At 42.7% G+C, this 20,897-nt stretch overlaps 1 protein-coding gene across 6 annotated transcripts in view; it reads left to right on the top strand.

Annotated features, from left to right (window-relative positions):
- NRK (Nik related kinase) overlaps positions 1-20,897 on the top strand; it is a 506,445-nt gene that overhangs the window by 395,530 nt on the left and 90,018 nt on the right. For all 6 annotated transcript variants that reach the window (XM_068251057.1, XM_068251059.1, XM_068251055.1 and 3 more), the window contains 3 exons: positions 10,200-10,288; positions 13,242-13,366; positions 17,340-17,433. In XM_068251057.1, the coding sequence (XP_068107158.1) occupies positions 10,200-10,288; positions 13,242-13,366; positions 17,340-17,433 (308 nt within the window). The remainder of the gene's footprint in view (positions 1-10,199; positions 10,289-13,241; positions 13,367-17,339; positions 17,434-20,897) is intronic.

The following is a 20,897-nucleotide window of genomic DNA, read 5'->3' as shown; positions in this document are numbered from 1 at the left end:
GGAGAGCGGCCAGGCACATGGCTAATTAATATGCACTGCACGTTGTGTTTACTTCCTGGAGCGGCCGCTCTGTGCGGCGATTGGCCGGCGGGACCACGTGATGCCACATGCGCACAAGAGTGTGCATCACGGCATCACTGACGCCAGAGTGAGCTGCACAACGCGGCTCACTCTGACGTCCAGATCCAGCACCACCAGGCGTTCCATTAGGGGGACGTTATGCGACATTAACGCCCCCTCTAACGCAACGTCCTGGTGTAAAATTAGCCTTAATGGAGGAACCCTCCCTTTTAAATTGCCGGGATTTTTCCGGCAAACTGGTGGAGTAGATGGTGTCTGGCAATGGAGGAATTGCTAATGGCTGCCCCCAGTATAACCCTAGCTATGAAAAGAGAAAGGTGAAAAACATGCACTGAAATGCTCATAGGCTTGAAGGAGTGTTTATTTATCTTTGTATGTGTCAGAGTGGTGCAACTAAATATTTTTAATTTAAAAAAATGTTTGGTTTGGGTCAGCTTTAACCAGTGGCGTAGCTACAAGCCTCGGGGCCCTGATGCGGAATTTGGACCCGGGCCCCCATCCCGATGTGGAATTTGGACCTAGGTCCCCCCCACCCTACATTAAATAGCCAGGTATAGGCGCCTCAAGTATAGGTAGACAGGAATAGGTGCCCTTATTATTGGTAGGCAGGAATAGGGGCCACCAGTTTCAGTAGCCAGGTATGGGTGCTCCAGTATAGATAACCCAGAAATAGGTGCTCCCAGTATAGGTAGCCAAGAATACATGCCTCTGTATAGGTAGCCAGTCATAGGTGCGTCCAGTATAGCCAGGAGTAGGTGCCTCAGTATAGATAGCCAGGAATAGGCTACCGACTCCAGGTACCTAAAAATTGCTCCGACTCCTCAGCTCCATAGCCCTACCTCTGGGGACAGTCAGTGACTATGTACTTTATAAAGTGACACAGAAAATGTCTGTGCTATAACATAAATAATATGGTAGGACATCAGGTAACGACTTTGGGAATTAAACTGTTAGCTTCTGTGAGGTACAGTTGCTGACATAATTGTGTACTGTGTAAAGCACAGGGGGGTCGGGGGGGGGGGGGGGGGGGGGAGGTAATCAATTCTATATACAGTAAATTAAGATGAGAGAGTGGAGTGTGAGATAGGGAAATAGAGAGTGATGCTGGAGAAAACATAAGAAAGGAAAAGTCAAGGAAAGAGAGGGGGGACATATAGGAAAGTAGGAGAATGTGGGAAAGGGGAAGATAAAGAGGTATAGAAAAGGAGGAGACAGATTGGGGGGATATGGAGCAAGATTTAGCTGAGAAAACCTGACACCAACACCCTGCACTGTGGAGGAGAGCACATGCAGAGCCTGACACAAAGTAGACCACATGATGACAGTGGGAGAGAGGGGAGAACAGACGACCAGAAAGTATACAGCCGGCAGGTTATCTTTTAATCTTAATTGCCTAAACTAGTTCACAGTTCCTTTCTCTGCTCCCGTAATTACAGACATCAGCATGTCATAACGTCAGTGTATATACATGTGATAGCCTGTGAGACTTGTGTGATGCCGGGTGAGTAGTGAAGCACAGTGCAGCGGCAGAGGGCTGCGCAGGACTTACTTGTCCACAGCTGTGTGCTCGTTCTCTGAGCTTCTCTGATAGCCGGAGCCTGGAGCAGGAAGGAGGGGGGCAGAAGTGAAGAACTGCAGACAGCGCTGCAAGCTCTGTGGTCACTTGCTGCCTGTGCCTGCTGGAAACAGAGAGAGGAGCGGCCATCCCTCGTTTCCGTTTCCTGTGCACAGCAGTCTGCATATGTGGAGTTGCGAGTGCGGCAGAAATCTGGCTCTGATGTGGGGAGGACTAGCGAGCCACTCGGGGCCCTTAGGGGCCCCGGGCCCGGTCGCACAGGCGACTGCTGCGACCGTGGCCCCTACGCCCCTGGCTTTAACCCCTTCCTGATACCTAACCATAATCTCTGCTTCTCAGCATTAGCTCTCTCCTGACAAATAGCTCTCCCTAACCCAAACTAGACAGACAAGACAAGACAAATAACATTTATATCGCTCTTTTCTCCTGGCAGACTCAAAGCGCCAGAGCTGCAGTCACTAGGGCACGCTCTATAGGCAGTAGCAGTGTTAGGGAGACTTGCCTAAGCTCTACAGAATAGGTGCTGGCTTACTGAACAGGCAGAGCCGAGATTCGAACCCTGGTCTCCTGTGTCAGAGGCAGAGCCCTTAACCATTACACCATCCAGCTACTGCACTCAACTAACTAACCTCCTCCTATCCTATAACCTCTAACATTAATCCAACCATAGCCTCTAACATGAACCCCAACCAATACCCTCCCCTGTCGCCCTCATCTCTGCTCAATATCTTAACATTAGTAGCCTTTTTCATGTCCGGTGCTTCAGCAATATAATAGCCAGATGCCAGTGCCCGTATTAACCCCTTACAGCCAAAACAACTAATGAGCTGATAAAACCCCTGGGTGCCAGTACGAGCAATATTATAGCTAAGCAGAGTCATTTCTGACCTGTTTAGTGCCCAAGGAAAGTCAGCCTTGCATTTCTAAATGCTCAAAGCAACATAATGGAAAGTGTAAGTGCAAAGTCCCCAGTCTTATTACCAAGCCCTTTTGTTCTTTATCAGTATATCTCATCTTTTCTACACTGGCGCAAAAAGAAGCTCTTCTGAAACTAAAGGCGCATGATCTATTGTTGTCTACCGCGGGGATCAGTGCTTGATCCCTCAGGTGACAGCTCAGAGTAGAGTGCTGTACATACAAATAGCTAGGCTACAACTTCACAAAGTGTGTGTGTGGGGGGGGGGGGAGTGGTAGCACAGTGCATGACAGAACAGCTTCCAACAGGCAGGTAAGGGGGAGAACAATGTGCTCAGCCAAGATGATCGAGCACTCCGCTTTACTCTTGCTAGATTCCCGGTCCGGCCGCCTTTACAGAGAACACTTTGTACCGCCCTGTGCAAAGCTTGCCAGTCAAAACCTGCTGGTATTTTCCTTTTTAAAAAACACTATTTGGTACTACATTATTAAATAAAGATGAAAATGAAAAAACATGTATTCCCTTTAAGTTGGCCACCATAACTGCTTGTTCCCAGCTTCAGAACTGCTCAGACACATGACTGAATTGGATTGCTCTGCGAAGCTTGGCTATTATATGCTTTTTATCATGCCAATGTGTTTAAAAGATTTAATGTAACATTCCTGGCCTTGACCTGACCTGAAAAAGCAAGGGAATTTATTGTCTGAAATCGTATTTCAGTAGATGACAGTTTGCTGTGGTTTCTAATGGAAACGCCTGATGTAGTCAAGGCTTGGTGGCTGTCACACATTTTTAATAATAGCAGATTTTATTGTAGCTGCTTGGTGTCTCCTTGCATTGTGCGCTCTAGAGCTGGAACACTGAGCCTGGAGCTTGAATGACAGTTTAGACAACGCAGTGCTCTCTGAGTGATTTAATTTAGAAGTGACAATGCACTTAAATCACCAAGTCGTATATTGCAATTAAAAGTGACATTGCTTCAGTGGCTGTCATTCAAATGGAGCGACGCATGACAGATGCAGTAATGGTATAATGCAGTGGGTAACCGCAGAGTGTCATATAACTCACACATGTCAAACAGTTTAAATGGAAATAATGTACCTGAGGATGAAATAAATGGAGTACACAGATTTGTCTGGTCTATGTAAATAACGATTTGCCTTTATTTAAGGAAAAGCTCCAGGCAACAAGCACAAATAGAGAATTGTGAATGTCATCCAGGAAACATGGCCATTGTACCATAATGTGGTGGTTCCATGTTATTTCTGCTGCTCTCCTAATGTTGGCATGTCTAAGGTATTGCCTTTATATTACATTGGTAGTTCAGGGTGGCATCAGCCACTGGGCTTAAAGAGTAACTGTTAGCCCCCAAAGTGAAATTTAAATCTCTACAGCAATGTTTTATTTAGTATTAAAGTGATCCAAAAAGCCAATGCAGAACTTAAAAATCAATATAATTTTGTTACTATGTAGCCTTTTGCCCAAGCTAATGACGCAAAGCCGCATATCTGATACTGATGAGCATGCAGAGCATGCCTATGTCTGCCCGACCCCCTCTCCCCCCTCTCCCCCCCAGGACCAGGTGCCAATCTATTCGCACCACAAACAGCTGACCGCTCTGACAGGGAGAGAGAGCGGGAGCACTTCCAGCGCCGCCACGGCAGAGCAGCCGCCGCCGTGCATCTCTCTCACATGTCTCACATGTGACTCGGCGACGGCTGCTCTGCGTGGCTGCGCTGGAAGTGCTGCCGCTCTCTCTCCCTGTCAGAGCGGTCAGCTGTTTGTGGTGCGAATAGATCGGCACCTGGTCCTGGGGGGGAGAGGGGGGTCGGGCAGACATAGGCATGCTCTGCATGCTCATCAGTATCAGATATGCGGCTTTGCGTCATTAGCTTGGGCAAAAGGCTACATAGTAACAAAATTGATTTTTAAGTTCTGCATTGGCTTTTTGGATCACTTTAATACTAAATAAAACATTGCTGTAGAGATTTAAATTTCACTTTGGGGGCTAACAGTTACTCTTTAAAGCCCTAAGGACCCACCCCATGCTCCAGCTCCCCCCCCACCACCACCACCACCACCACTCACCCAGTTGATTTCGGTACAAATTTTCGTGTAAAACACAAAATTACGATTTAGTGTTGCCTGCTTCCTGTACTATAATTACAAAATTAAGAGTAACACGAAATTATGGTTTAACGCAAAATTACAAATGACAAAATTATACATTTTCTGATAACGGGTTGCAATTTTATGTCGTTATTACGAAAATGCAAAATTTTGGCTCATCGCTAGCTGTGAGTCTGTGACACAGCTGAGTTCCCAGCATGGTGAGGTGACAAGCTCCACTTGGGACTCTGCGTGTTGGGGGGGAGGGTCTGCCTAACACTGGGGGCGTATGTGGCAATTCAACTTGGGGGGCTACCTAATACTGGGGGAATATCTGGCTATATTACTTGGGTAGGGAAGCTGCCTAATACTGGGGGCTCATCTGATTATCACAACTGGGGAGGGGGCTCACTAATACGGGGGGCACATTTGGCTACCTATACTGAGGGGGATTACTTGCTTAATAATGGGGATACATTTTGCTACCTACAGTATATGCGGGGGGGGGGGGCAGCCTACTTAATATCAATCTAACTTGGGGAGAGGGGGACTACCTAATACTCTAAGCACATGTGGCTATCTAACTTGGGGAGGGGACTGCCTAATACTGGGGACTCATCTAGCTATCCAACTTGAGGAGGGGGAATAAATAATACTGGGGGCACATCCAGCTATCTAACGTGGGGCTGCCCTAATGCTGGGAGCACATTTGGCTACCTATGCTGGGTGGATTACCTGCCTAATACTGGGGGCACATTTTGCTTCCTTTATGGGGTGGGGGGCAACCTACTTATTACCGGGACAACATCTGCTACCTACACGGTGGCGGCCACAATTCAGGGGCCGTACTTTGGAATCTACGACTCCAGTGCTGGAGAACTCTGTCCTGGCCTGGTTCATTGTATACCTTAGCATTATTTAGACTAGGATTTCAAAATTATACTCACTATTCATGCACGGTACCCTGTTCATACTTACTAAGCACCACTGTCTCCCCCATTAGCAGCTTCCGACCGATGGGTCGGAGACTGCTCGTTCCCACAGCAATCTTCAGGTGCCAGAGTGCTCCTGAAGACGGCCCCTCCGTACTGCACATATGCGAGTGTTCATTCTCACGCATATGCAGTACAGTGCTCCCATAGATTGCCAAAGCTTTTCGCAGCAGTGGAAGTGAGCAGTCTCTGACCCATCAGTCGGAGACTGCGGTGGAAGGCAGGGACCATAGTGAGTATCTGATTTTCTTTTTTTTAGGCTTCAAACTTATTTTAAGTGACAAGACAACATACATGTACAGCGCTGCGAAAGATGTTGGCGCTATAAAAATACCATATAATAAAAATCAGCGAATGTTACCAATATTTTACAACCACTAAACCTATTAACACACAAGCCCTCCCTCTACCAATCCCTAACCCTAACTGACCTCTTCCACTGAACCCTAACCGAACCCCCCCTCTACCAATCCATAAAACACCACAAACCTGCAGATATCTGTGTCATCTTACCCGTATTATGATAAATATTGGGCGCCACAGAATCTTGGGCACCATGCAAGCGTCTATGTTAACTGCAGCTGTAATCAGAAATTTGGGTTTCCCAAATTTGGGTTTATGGAACCCAAATTCCAGAGATGTGGGTTCCATAGGGGTGCCCAACCTTTCCCAGTGCGTCTGCAACCTAAAAATCCTGTTACCCTCTTAAAGTGTAACTGTCGGGCATAAAATCAAAAATCAATTCTTTAATTTTACCTGGTAAACATTAAGGATGCTAACCAGGCAATCCAAAAGTTTAATATCACTATTACTTTTCTTGTTGATAAATGATCATTCCCCCGTTTACCTGATTCTTATTTGCTACATTGCCGACCAAAGGAAGTTGCAGGGCATGTTGGGTTGTCTTTTTTGCTTCTTCACTTTCCCCTCAGACTTAACTAATGCAGCTTGATTGGTTAAAGCCTCTTCCCCCCCTGTTTTCCCCTGCCACACCTCTGTTCCTCTCTGATTGGCCAATATTTATCATGCTGAGACAATGCACTTTTTTATTGCAGAGCTGGATGGGAGTGTCTGAAGACTGGGAGGAGGGCGGGCAATGCATACACAATCAGGCAGAGGAGAGAAATAACATCAGGATTGGCTTCAAGATAGACACAGTTAAAATAGAGAATCCTAAGAAGGATGTTCTCTTTTTTTTACTGTAGAAAAATCACTAAAATCAAAACGTGGACAGTGCAATACATATGTTATGTAAGTAGAGCAAGTATTTCTCTACTTATATATGTGGGGTGGGGGGGGGGGGGGTCTGAGATAGTATGGCTGACAGCTCCTCTTTAACATGCTGCCCAAGTCGGCACCCCCTCTTCTTCAATATGCCGCTGCTGGAGGCAATGAAGAAGTATGACAGCCTGGAAACTAGCTACTTCTAGCATAAGAAAGTTCAGAAATGGCTTTGCATGTATTCCTGCCTTGAAAGGTTCACTTTCACCATCCCCTGGGCAGCTTTAATTTCACCTCTTTCTAGCTAAAAGATCTAAAGAATCAGATCACTGCTCTTTTAAGCATGAACCAGCATTGGATTAATTTTAACTTTGTTTCAGTTCTTAAGAATACTTAAAAGATGCAATTTAGCACAAAGTAATGTACTGTACATTGCTAGCAAATTGAGAAGGTTTAAAAATAATTGATGTTTGCAAATCGATAGAACTTGCTCTACACCATTGCCGCCTTTGAAAGGAGATAAACAGATTTACAGTGAAAAAAGTGCTGAACCAGAGAGGCTTCCAGATGATTTCTGCTAAGTCCCACAACTCCTCCGTTTTAACTTGCTCATTGTCTTTATATAAACATAATTCTTTCTTATTATTAAAGTTACACTGCTGGCATTTCAGGAAAGTGCTCTCCAATTCACACTTGTCCTACTGGCATGTACCGCTGGAAATTATTTATCCAGTGGGATTTCGGCACTTCAGCCTAGTACTTCCATCAGCTATATTGCAGAATAGAGACAGGAAGCCTTTACCTCTGTGCTGTACTAGCGTGCAGTATAGAGCATGGGCTGGCTTCCTGCTGTTTACAGCAAATAGCAAACAATTTTATGTTTATGTACACACAGTCAATTTGTGTCTGGTAATAGTTACAACCGTTGTCATGAAATGTGATGCGCCACCATATCAAAGTAATTATAGGAACCCCTCACTTTCTCGCCGCCATGCCGCTCACAATCCCTAAAGTAATAACTTGGCTATTGTAAAAACAGTAGAAAATACTATACCACAGTATATGAACAGCTTCAGAGCAACGGTGTCGATGTGTTTCTGAAATAGAGATATATTTGTTGTACCCATAAATGCCATTATGAGCTTCTTCAGCAATTATCTCTCTTATTATTATTTATCGTATTTATAAAGCGCCAACATATTACGCAGCACTGGACAATAAATAGGGATACATACAATGTAAACAAGGGGTGACAGACAGAGAGGTAGCAAACGGTTATACAACATAGCACAAGGTTATACATGCAAATGAGGTATAAGATGCAGGATCATGTGATTTTACAGAGACCCAGCAACTCAAGTCCGAGTTAGTCCATTAAAACGTGTCATTGCTGGGATGTTGCAAGATTAAGGACACACTGGGGGGGGGGGGGGGGGGGGGTAGAAACCCTGCCAAAGGCTTACAATCTAAAAGGTGGGGGAGGGATTATCTCTAGAAAGATACTGTTTCAATCCCCCCATCATCTCCCAGTAGTGTGTAGTCCCAGAGACTGATCAAAATGTAATGGGGCCCTAGACAAGGTAGTAAATGTAGGGCCCCTTTGTGGTCTTTTTGGTTAGCTGAAGTGGAGAGAGGTCAAAGAGGTTGGCTGTCGGGCCCCTTGACACCCACTAGGCCTGATGCACCTGCCTAGGTTGCCTGGTGGCTGATCCTGCTCTGGTTTTCCCGGTATCAGCAAAGAACCCTATAGCCCATAGTCATGTGATCTGCCATGTCTGTGTTTTTTCTTACATAATCTTCCACGTCCCCTTACTTTGGTTACAATTAGATATGCTTTGCCAATTCTGACATATTTTATAGATTGAACATGTATAGTGTCATGCTTATTTAATGAGCAGCAATAAAGTTTAATTAGTGCAGTCTTTTTTCATTCCCACATGATGACATGCTTATTTTAATATCCCTTAATCCACATAGGTTAGTACAGGATTACAACAGAAAAACAATGGCCATACTATACTGTTTTAGGATTATAGGTTAAGGTTAGGAATAGTTTTAGAAAGGTTAGTGTTAGGAGATAATTTAGGGGGATAATAGAGTAATAGCCAGAGCGAGGAGTTTAGGGTTAGGTGTTTATGAAGGGTATTGCTTGGGTTAGAGTAAAGGGAATCCGAGATGAGAGGGATATGGAAGCTGCCCTATTTATTTGATTGTAAACAATGCCACTTACCTGGCAGCCCTTTTGAACTTTTGGCATAAGTAGTGTCTGAGCCAAAACCCTGGATCAAGCATATGGCTAATCCAGAAAAACCTGAATCAACTGAGTCAGAGTACCTGATCTTCTGCATGCTTGTTCGGGGTCTATGGCTACAAGTATTAGAGACACCGGATCAGTAGGATAGCCAGGCAACTGGTATGGTTTAAAAGGAAATACACTGGGCAGCCTCCATATCCTTCTCACCTCGGGTTCCCTTTAAGCATGTATAAAGGAGTTTGCTTTTGGAGTAAGACGTTTAGGAAGGGGGTTGTACTGAGGGGTTTGGGGCAGCGTTAACTACATAAGAGTGTGCAGTTTACTATCCTTTCAGTATCCACCACTGTTTTACAATATGACTAAGGCCAGGGCTGCAGTCTTCTCCCACCTAGTAAATTGCTGCATGTACAGGTGGGTGATTATTCTGATACCGGGCAATCGGCCCAGGCCTTGAAGAATATACACAAGTTGCTGGAAATCTAGACATCTCATGACTCTACACTATAAACTTTGCAGCTGTTAATCCGATTAGATCAGCGATGTCTGTTCTAAGCGTAATCACTTGGCCAGCAACATACAATAATAGCATGTACCAAATAACATGGAATTTTTGTCAAGGTAGAGTGGTTGCCATAGCATACTTTTTTTCTATAGAATGTATAGGCAGGTGTCAGCCTGTAATAAGTCACATCACATGGGAACAGAGGTGCAACCACGATGGTCTTGTGACATCTAGAAGGAAACCAACCTTGAAGAACATATAGCGGTGTACTGAACTATGGTATATGCATGAAAATAGAAAAAAGAAAAAACTATTGGATATTTACCATTCTGAAAGAGAATAATGGAACTAGCTCAGTGCTTTTTTGATGCATAGTCCTCAGCTGAACTAAGGTTTCCAACCACATAAAGGAGAGATGCTTGATGGATGAGGAGTGACAGAGAGTACCAGATGCCAGGAGAATGAGTGATTCTATCCATGAATGATATAATATTCCACAAATACAACAGAAGATATTAATGTTATGTATTCTAACCCTTTTGTTTTAGGGTCAACCAAAGAGAATTGCTTGCTCCAAAATTTTCCTCAAAAATTAGGAAAGGTAGAAAATGAAGTGCGTCAACATTCCCAGATTTCAGTAAGTGTTATTGCAGAAAATGTTTCAGAATCGTCCATCATTTGTAAAGGAATCTTGTTTTGCATATTTAACCAATTAGGGACCGACGCAGTACAAATCTACGTCGGGCAGGTGGCGCTGCGGTTCTGACCGGACGTAAACGCTACGTCCCATTCACAGCACACCCCCGCCCGTTCCCGCCGCTCTGTCCCCGCCCCAATGTGCTGCCCTGCCGCCTCTATGACGGCAGAGCACTGTGAGCCGGGCAGGAGCCGTTTTCATTGGTTCCTGGCCCTGTCATTCATGTAAGCCAATCCCATTGGCTTACATTGAGTGACAGGGTCAGGAGCCAATGAAAGCGGCTCCTGACCGGCGCACAGCGCTCTGCCGTCATAGAGACGGCAGAGAGAGCAGCCTGCGGCGGGGACAGAGCGGCGTGACCGGCTGGAGCAATGGATTATTGCGGCGATTCGTCGGCTTGCGGCGTTTTAGCATGCCAGCAGCCTCTGGTCCTTAACCACTTGCCGACCAGGGCTGTATTGGCTGATCTGTGCTGCGTGGGCTCTCCAGCCCGCAGCACAGATCAGTATTATGCCAGGGCGATCAGACTTCCCCCCTTTTTTCCCCACTAGGGGGATGTCCTGCCGGGGGGGTCTGATCGCCGCCGGCCATCTGCGTTTTGCGGGGGGGGGGCTCCTCAAAGCCCCCCTCCACAGCCATTTCCGCCCTCTGCCTCCTTACCTCCCTCCCTCCCTCTCTCCGTAATGCGCAGGACGGAGTTCCGTCCTGCGCATTGAAGGATAGGCTTCCGCCTATCAGATGCCGGCGATCCCCGGCCAATCAGAGGCCGGGGATCGCCGATCTGCCTTACGGCGCTGCCGTATGATGTAAACAGCGGGGATTTCTTCCCCGCGTGTTTACATTTTGCCGGCGAGCCGCAATCGGCGGCTCTCCGGCTGTTCACGGAGACACCCTCCGTGAACTGACATGGAAAGGCCGCTCGATTCCATGGTAACCCGCAGACGACCAGTTTACGCCGATCGGCGTTAGCTGGTCGTCAAGAGGTTAAAGCGGTATTGTCACCAAAAAAATCAAATTTCAACAGCAATTGGTCTGAGTGTATTAAGTGATAAAGATGCTAATCCTGTATTCAAAACTTGCTAAACTTTTTCTGCTGTTATGGTTTGTAGTTATCACATACTTTATGAGCACTGGCCCTAGTGCCAACGAGTTGAATGCTGGGAGTTCTTTTTATCTATAATATATTCCTCCTCTTCCATTTATTTCCCTGCCTAGCTTTCTTATCTGAAACACCTCTGCTCACTTGTGTTTACGAGCAAGGCTGAGGTGACTCAGTGATTGGAGGATAATACAGTGTAGTTCCTAGTATACACCTAAGTGGGAGTGTCTGAAGACTCTGGGAGGAGGGCAGCTAATGAATACACAATGAGCAAGAGAAGGGAGGGGGAAAACAAGAGTCAAGGAGGATATGGTGTCAGCATTAGCTTGGCAAGATGGCCACTGCCTAGAATAGGATTTTCTGCTTTTCCTTTATAAAATTCACAGGAATCAGTATGTGGACAGCTCAATACATCTGTTATGCAAGTAGAAGTAGTATTTATCTTCTTATATATGTGTTTTTTATTTCTAGATTAGCATGGGTGTTGCTTGTTCTTTAAGGGGGCAGAGGCTGCTGGTACCGAAGTGGTTAAATTCCAAACTTCACTAAGCATTGAACAACACATTCTAAAAGCAATGGTGGTGGCAAAGGGCTGAGACAGAGGTTGTGACTATGGATGAGAAAATACATTTCCCAGAATTCCAAACTTTGAGTTTTACATCAGAATTCAGTTTTGCACCCCTCTCTTCCAGAGCCCACCACATCATGGGCCATGCGGGGTGGTGCAGCCCAAGTTGTGGAGCCACTCGCAGTCCGGCCTTTGAATTCTGGATATGCATGGGAGACTAGGGGATAAGGAGCTTGGCAGGGGGGAATCCACGCTGTACATTTCCATAAAATGTTAATGCAAAACTCGGTACTTGGTAAGAAACTCTACCGCAACAAAATATCATTTTACCTAAACAATTTTTGAATTTATTTAAATGGACTTTTTCAAAAACTACATGGGTTTTTCGAACAAAAATATTTGACTTATTCCTAAAATAGCAAGTATGGGGGATTTGCTATTAATTGCTAAATTCGATGGTATTGACTCAATGTAAATGGCACAATTCCGCTCGGAATGCAACAATTTTGTGTGGAAGGCCTAGGTTCACAGTGGTGCATTGCAAAACACGTGCTATCATGTGTGAACTGCAATGAAGACTGGATATAAACTAATACAAAGCCTACATGCAGAGAGTCAGAATAACGTGATCAGTTACAAAGCAGTACTGTAAACAGGCCCATAGAATTGTATGGGCAGTGAGTTAATATGCAGGTGCCTACATGACAACACAATTACACAACAGATACAATTATAACGTTCTTACAATCCTAAATATGTTCCAATCTGATAAAAGCAAGGGAAGTAATCTTTTACAAACTATCTGCAGGCTCTGTTTTAAAAATTCAGTCCAGGTTTGGTGGATCAGTTATAAGATCCTTTCTAGACATGCCTTTAGTAAATCAGGTCCATAGCCTATTTGCATTGTTTACATTTGGCATATGCTTGAACAGAACCATGTCAGGAAGTAGCAGGAAACCGCTACAGTGGGAGAAATATCATCGAAAAAATATGTCTATATCACAGATCAGTGTCTGACTTCCAAATCTTAAAATCAAAAGCAGCCTTGTGTATGTATATATATATATATATATATATATATATATATATATATATATATATATATATATATATATATATATATATATATATATATATATAAAATTTTAACAGGATCTAACCAACACTGAATTCAAATGTACTTACTCTTAAGATGAAATGCCAAATATTTGTTGGTCTTTTCGCAGAGCCCTAACTTTGGTCCTAAAGCAAAGAACTGCAACATCTCTTACCTGAAAGACACAAAAGCTTTGTATTATTCCTCCTCCAGTGATGAAGTTGGCAGCAGTGATGATGACATGCAAAAGAAAAGGTTTGTCAATTATGCATTTAAAGAGGAACTCCAGCAAAAATAATATAATAAAAAAAAGGGCTTCATTATTACAATAATTATGTATAAATGATCTAGTCAGTGTTTTCTCATTGTAAAATCTTTCCTCTCCCTTATTTACGTTCTGACATTTACCACATGGTGACATGTTTACTGCTGGCAGGGGATTTCAGTGGAAGGAGATGCTACTTGCTTTTTTGGCAGTTGGACCCAGCTGTAAACAGCTGTTATTTCCCACAATGCAATGAGGTTCACACAATTAATGTGTTTCAGGCTCACCTGTCCGCTGAAGTGCTTCCTCCAGTGTTCTGTGTCTTTCTTCATTGTCGCCAGGTGTGCCTGTACCATGTGACCCCGCCGCATACGCGTGAGTCAGAACATGTGGCGGAGTCATGTGGTTCAGACTCCCAGCGGGAATGAAGAGAAGACACATGGCCTAGGTGGAGGCGTGGCAGCGTACAAGTGAGGCTGTAACACTGCTCAGCTCGGCAGAATACACATTACATGGGGGGGGGCGGGGTTTATAGGTCATTGGGAAATTGAATGCCGCTACTGTCGCACTCCCAACCGAGCAACTTGGAGCATGCTCCTTCCAGCATGTCGAATTGATCTTTTTTATGGATTAATTCTGGCATGCTGGGAAGATTTTGCTCAAAAATACTCCGCCGGATGTGTGGCGATAGCAGCGCTCAATTACCTGTTAGACCATTATGATGAAATCTGCTGGATATTGATGACAAAAATCAATAATGTAATGTATGGGCACCTTAACACAAATAGCATAATGTCAATGACATAATAATTAATAATTCTGTCTTGCATGGAAATGTTATGCAAGTTGTATGCAGGTTGCATTTGGAACAATAAATGGACTTCCTGAAGAGTTTGATTGGCCTAGTTCTAAGCTGCCTACCATTTACATTAAATATTCATGCAACTTGGAATTATTTTCAGCTCATTGACAATCTCTACTACAAAAATGTTGAAGGATGACTTCTTTTTTGAGAGTAATGTTTGAATGCTATTTAGGCTTCATAAACTGTCTGAGACAAGAACAAAGGGAATCACGATAGATACAATCGGGGATGATCAATGAGATGCAAATCATTTCTGTTTGCATTCAAATTTCATGCAAATGTTTTGCAGCTTCAACTTGGACCGATAAAAATTGAGGCAGGGAGCACACTTAGCAGAAACGCTAGCTTTGCGTAAAACGCAGTGTTTATGCGTATAATGTTAGTCAATGGGCCGCATATGCCTTTTGTATGTTTTGCAATATGCCTTTTTTGTTGCATATTTTTCAAAGACCCACATAATGAAAGTCAATGGTGACGCAGAGGTATTGCGTTTTAGTGCGTTTTGTATGCGTTTTTATATGCGTTATTAAAAAAAAAACATGTTTAACCACTTCAGCCTTCAGTCGTTTTCACTTTACGCATCCGAGCAATTTTCACCTCCCATTCATTAGCCTATAACTTTATCACTACTTATCACAATGAACTGATCTATATCTTGTTTTTTCCGCCACCAATTAGGCTTTCTTTGGGTGGTACATTTTGCTAAGAGCCACTTTACTGTAAATGCATTTTAACAGGAAGAATAAGAAAAAAACAGAAAAAAATCATTATTTCTCAGTTTTCAGCCATTATAGTTTTAAAATAATACATGCCTCCATAATTAAAACTCACGTATTGTATTTGCCCATATGTCCTGGTTATTACACCATTAAAATTATGTCCCTATCACAATGTATGGCGACAATATTTTATTTGGAAATAAAGGTGCATTTTTTCCGTTTTGCATCTATCACTATTTACAAGTTTAAAATAAAAAAAAATATAGAAATATTTCATCTTTACATTTTATATTTAAAAAGTTTAGACCCTTAGGTAAATATTTACATGTTTGTTTTTTTTTATTTTTTATAACAAACATTTTATTTGGGTATTTTTGGGAGGGTGGGATGTAAACAGCACTTTTATAATGTAAATGTGTGTTGAGTTTTATTTTTTTTACTTTTAGTTGTAGTTTTACTTTTTGGCCACAAGATGGCGGCCATGAGTTTGTTTACATGACGTCACTCTAAGCGTAACATACGCTTAGAGGGACGCATGGGGGGTGCAACAGCCAGAAAAAGCGAAGCTTCTGAGAGAAGCTGTCGCTTTTTTTGCGGTGGCGAGGAATCGGTGATCGGGCACCATAGCCCAATTCACTGATAAGCTAACGAACCGCGGGTCGGGAGCGATCGTGCACGTGCGCAATCGGCCGCGGGAGCACGCGGACGCGCGCATGGCCTCCTGGGCGTAGCTAGTACGTCCAGGAGGCCAAAGTAGTTAATGATGTATTTCCGCTTCCTGTTAGTTACTAGTGATTTGCATAAAACATTAAAAAAAGCATTCCAAAACGCATATGCATATGTTATATATTGTATATGCAAACCGCAAACACATTAAAACGCATGCAAAACATATGTGCGAGAAAAAACCCAAACGCACAAAAAACGCAAGGAAAACACACTAAAACTGCAAAAACGCACATGACAGTAAAACACAACCTTTCACGCACTAAGGCCTGGAACACACCAGAGGAGTTTTTCTGAGCGTTTTGAGTTTTTAAATCTGCTGCTAATGTTATCCTATGTGTCTGTGCACACTGGAGCAGTGAGGTTTTGTAAAAAAACCCATAGCATTACATTGGGAAGAGCTTTTAGAGGTTTCAAAAGCTCTTCCCAATGTAATGCTATGGGGTTTTTTACAAAACCTCACTGCTCCAGTGTGCACAGACACATAGGATAACATTAGCAGCAGATTTAAAAACTCAAAACGCTCAGAAAAACTCCTCTGGTGTGTTCCAGGCCTAAGTGTGCACCCAGCCTGAAAGTATGTTCTGATTGATCCAATTTTAAGATGCATATCATTTACATGAAATTTTAGCACAAGGAGAAATTATTTGCATCTCATTGATACAATAACAGCGATGGGTGTAGCAGATTCTGGGTCACAAATGGCTGATGCTATATTTAATCCAGTAGCTAGTAGTTACTATTTCACCATATTACAAACATAAAAAATAGAAAAATAAAATGCTAACATAGATGTAATTACTGGTCATAATGCAAAAACAAGCATCTGCTGTAAGTAACACAATCTCATATTCTATTATTCAGAATCTCTGTAAGATTAACTCTCCAGAGAACTGCGGCTGATTGACTCCCCCTAGTGGCCGGAGAGTAGTAAATAATGCAGAATATCTACATACATTTGTATGGGAACTTTTAAAGGACAACTGTAACGAGAGGGATATGGAGGCTGCCATATTTATTTCCTATATTTCACGTTACTATTTCTAGTTGCCTGGCTATCCTGTTGATCCTCAGTCTCTAATATGACCCTGAACAAGCATATGCAGATCAGGTGTTTCTGACATTATTGTCAGATCTGACAAGATTAGCTGTATGCTTGTTTCTGATGTTATTCAGACACTACTGTAGCCAAATAGACCAGCAGGGCTGCCAGGTAACTAGTATTGTTTAAATGGAAATAAATATGGTAGCCTCCATATCCCCCTTATTACAGATGTCCTTTAAATAAAAAAGCTGTGAATCTTCTAATAACAATTATTACATTTACCTTCAGGAATTTAGCTATTTGTCGTATACCAAAATTCCTAAAATGAGAAGAGCTTACAGTACCTACTGTGTATTCTTGCTGCATTATTAGGAATGACATATTTATTTGGAAATAAATGCATTCTAGAAGTTTTTGCTGTTTAATAAAATGTCATCACAATGGTTGGCATCTGTCATTATCTATAAGAAGCAATGTTTTTATTAATTATTTTGTAGATTATACTGTTGTTGATTTTTTTTGTTTTTGTTTTGTTTGTTTTTGTTTTTTTAAAGCTTTAAAAATATATGTTATGATACATCCGTTGGTTAAATGGTTTCTGTTTCCAGGCAACCGGCGAGCAATGGTATAGCACACTTCTCAAGGACAAGATTTCCAGATGGAATTACAGAGAAACCCCAAAGCAACATACAAGGAGACAAGGTACAAAGATCTAAAGAGCAATATCATATTTAACCTTTTTCTTACTGAGCGAAACCACAATACTCAAGAGGTTTCAAAGCCAGTTAGGCCTCATTCTATTAGATTACAAAAACATACTATATTTTGTTATGTAAACATAGTCATTAATTTCATGCAGTTTACTATGCCACAATCATTATATGTAGTTTTTCAATGCATAATCAATCCCCAAAACAAACTCTCCCCTCACCAAACATAACCCTTACCCTAACCATTTGGAAATACCGTATCTTTGCCACCCTCAGTGCCGGTTCTAGACTTTTTTGCTGCCTGACGCAAACTTGTGAGGATGTCCCCACCCCCTGATTTGGAGTGATCGCACAGCACCCAGCAATTTACTCTGCTTCATTTAATGTTCTCACATGACATGCTGCAGCTCAACATAATAGCACATTGGCTGGCTGTGAGACTGTGACAAACAAAATGCTCACCCTTGGCCACTCCATTCCTCCTCAGGAAGGTACACACCATACAAAAATGCTGCCCCTGAAATCTCTGCGCCTTTCACCTTGCTTTATGAGAGAACTGGCCCTGGCCAGTGGCCACCGTCTAAATGATTGCTATGAGTGGAATTCATTTTCTATATTACTTTATTAAACACTTACAATTTTACAGCTCTTGCCAAAGAGGTTTTCTCTGAGGAACAGGTGCGGAATCCAGGGATCCTGCAGTAGAAATGAGAACGCAAACTAAGAACTAAGGGCCGGTTCACACTGTCACTTTCTAGGAGATGGATTTGTAAAAACGGATCCGATTTGCGTTCGAACGGATGAGTTTCGGTTCCGTTTCCATTCCGTCGGTTCAGTTCCGTTTCTCCATATACCCCCCAGACCCCCAACAGCAAAGTAGATGTTTGCTGGCTAGAACAGTCCGTTTTCTAGCGAGAGTGATTAAAGGATGCGTTTCTCATTGTCCCCAGTGCAATGCTACAGCATCAATTCTTTGTTCCAGTGGGCTCATTGGTCCGGAAAAATTGCTGTTGTTGCACCAAACTTGTGGTCTGTGCTGCGGAGCGTGCGGAATGGATCCGTTCGAACGGGCCCATAGATTAACACTGGATCCGTTCGCTACTGTTTTTTACTGCCTGTGTTAACCGGGCCTTAGGTAACAAGATTAATTAAGGGGCAAGATAAATTGAACTGTGCTGATCCCATTAACATAAAATAAACATTCCTGTGTTAAAGAGGAAATGTAGTGAAAATAACATCATAAAGGATAAAATCGCTTATTTTTTTTTTTTACAATATTCATTTAAAAATTATTTAGTCATAGGTTTGCCCATTGTAAAATCTTTCCTCTCCCTGATCACCATTCTGAAATGTATCACACATTCTCCATTCTTAGGTATTTGGATCAAAGGACAGGCTCTAACTTGCTGAACTTGGTGTTTTTGAGAAATTTTCTGTTCGATTTATACAGAAATGGGGCAGCACAGTGGCAAAGTGGTTAGCGCTCTTACCTTGCAATGCTGGGTCCCTGGTTCGAACCCGTGCCAGGTCAACATCTGCAAGGAGTTTGTATGTCCTCTCTGTGTCTGTGTGGGTTTCCTTCGGGCACTCCGGTTTCCTCCCACATCTCCAAAACATACAGATAAATTAATTGGTTTCCCCCTAAAATTGGCCCTAGACTACGATACATACACTACATGATACACATAGACATAAGACTATGGTACGAGTTAGATTGTGAGCCCCTCTGAGGGACCGTTACGTGACAAGACAATATATACTCTGTACAGCGATGCGTAAGATGTCGGCACTAAATAAGTACTAAATAATAATAATATGGAAAGTCCTGGTCCCGCCACATAACAGAGACACATGCTCTGCACTTCCTAGCTCCTGTCAGCTAAAACACGGGCAATGCATTTTTATCTATATGACATCTTTTAAACATTGAATTCAAGAATATTATAAATTCAGATTATAGGACCTTAGGTTAAAAAGATATTGATCTGGCTCTTAAAATAGATCTAGCACTTCTATTGAAGACTACATGGTGTAAGATATCTTGGGGTCAGTCTGCAGCTATAATGTACCATACATTTTCATGAAGTATTTAATGAGAACACTAGAATGACCAGTAATTTCTTGTAGAGCCTTATTTTTCGTTCATGTGTGCCTAAAAACTGTGAGACCGTGTCAGCAGTATGTGAGGCATGCAGGCAGAAGAGCACTAAGGACAGGCAGAAGAGCGCTACGCACTGAAAACGTAACAACGGATTTATTGATTTTTTTATTTATACAGTACATTTGTTGAATTCCAGCTAATATTTCTCTTTTTTGTAACAGATCGTTTCTCTTGGTTTCTTTTTTGTTTTGTTGAGGGGGGCTGTCTATGAACAACCGAATAGGTTAGATTTCCCCTAAAATGCTCTAAGCAATCCAACAAACCTTTCCGTAAGTTGGTTCGTATATTGAGAGTACCGAAGGGGGAGGATTTACTGCTGCCCATCACTTTTCACTGCCACACATGCGCAGTACAAGATCTGACCATCAGCCCATGTGCCCATTTTCATCTATTAAAAAAAAGTGGGATGGCGAAACAGATTTGTCATACTCTTAAATCATGCAAACACACTAAGTAACAAAAATCCCTGTGTAATTGTCATAACAATGTATTAGTGAAATGGATGTTTTACTCTGAAAACAAGGAAAGCAGCTTTTTGAGTCTATAGGCTGGCCTGACAAATAGGTCAGCATTACCCAATGTGGATATCTAAAGTAACATATCCGTAAGCCACTATCACACTTCAACCTGGTGCTCTCAGGCCTGCACTAACATCCTGCACAGAAGTTTCTACCTGATCATTAAGACATCAAATCCCATTTTTGTTCCAGTCTTTGAAAATCACTTTAAGCTTTCTTGAAAGATCTTATTATTGCTACATTATGCTCAGAGGACTGCTAAAATCTCATTCCGTTGTGTGCAAGATATTATCTTCTTCAACAGGCTTAAACAATTGCATCTAAGTGACCCACATTACACATGAATTAATTCTGTAATTTAAAAGGCTACAATTCCTTCTCCCTTCCTGCTGATAAGAGGATGATATAAAGGGACTGATTTGGAATCACTTGTAGCTTTCTACCCTTGGGTCCTCTTTCTTTAAAGGAGTAACCGATAATATACTTTATTATACAGTTTGAAATGCTTTTGCTGCTTTTTGTCCTATTCTTGGAATGCAGGGATTTATGTTGCCAGGACTCATGTTAAAGGGACTCAGAGCACCTCTCATGGGTATGCCCTTAAGACTTCGACCAGTACTGCAAAGTATAAATAGGAGACACCGAGAGCCCAATATAGTGTAGTATTTATTGGAAACCGTGGATAAATGTAAGTGTGAGATGAATATACTCACAAGCGTGGGTTACCTCTTAGGCAACCACTGTAGATGCAGGTGAGGAGATTAGACCTGTCCTCAC

The sequence above is a fragment of the Hyperolius riggenbachi genome, chromosome 8 (genome assembly GCF_040937935.1).
Source record: "Hyperolius riggenbachi isolate aHypRig1 chromosome 8, aHypRig1.pri, whole genome shotgun sequence".
Classification (NCBI taxonomy): Eukaryota; Metazoa; Chordata; class Amphibia; order Anura; family Hyperoliidae; genus Hyperolius; species Hyperolius riggenbachi.
This window is presented reverse-complemented; position numbering and strand designations above follow the sequence as displayed.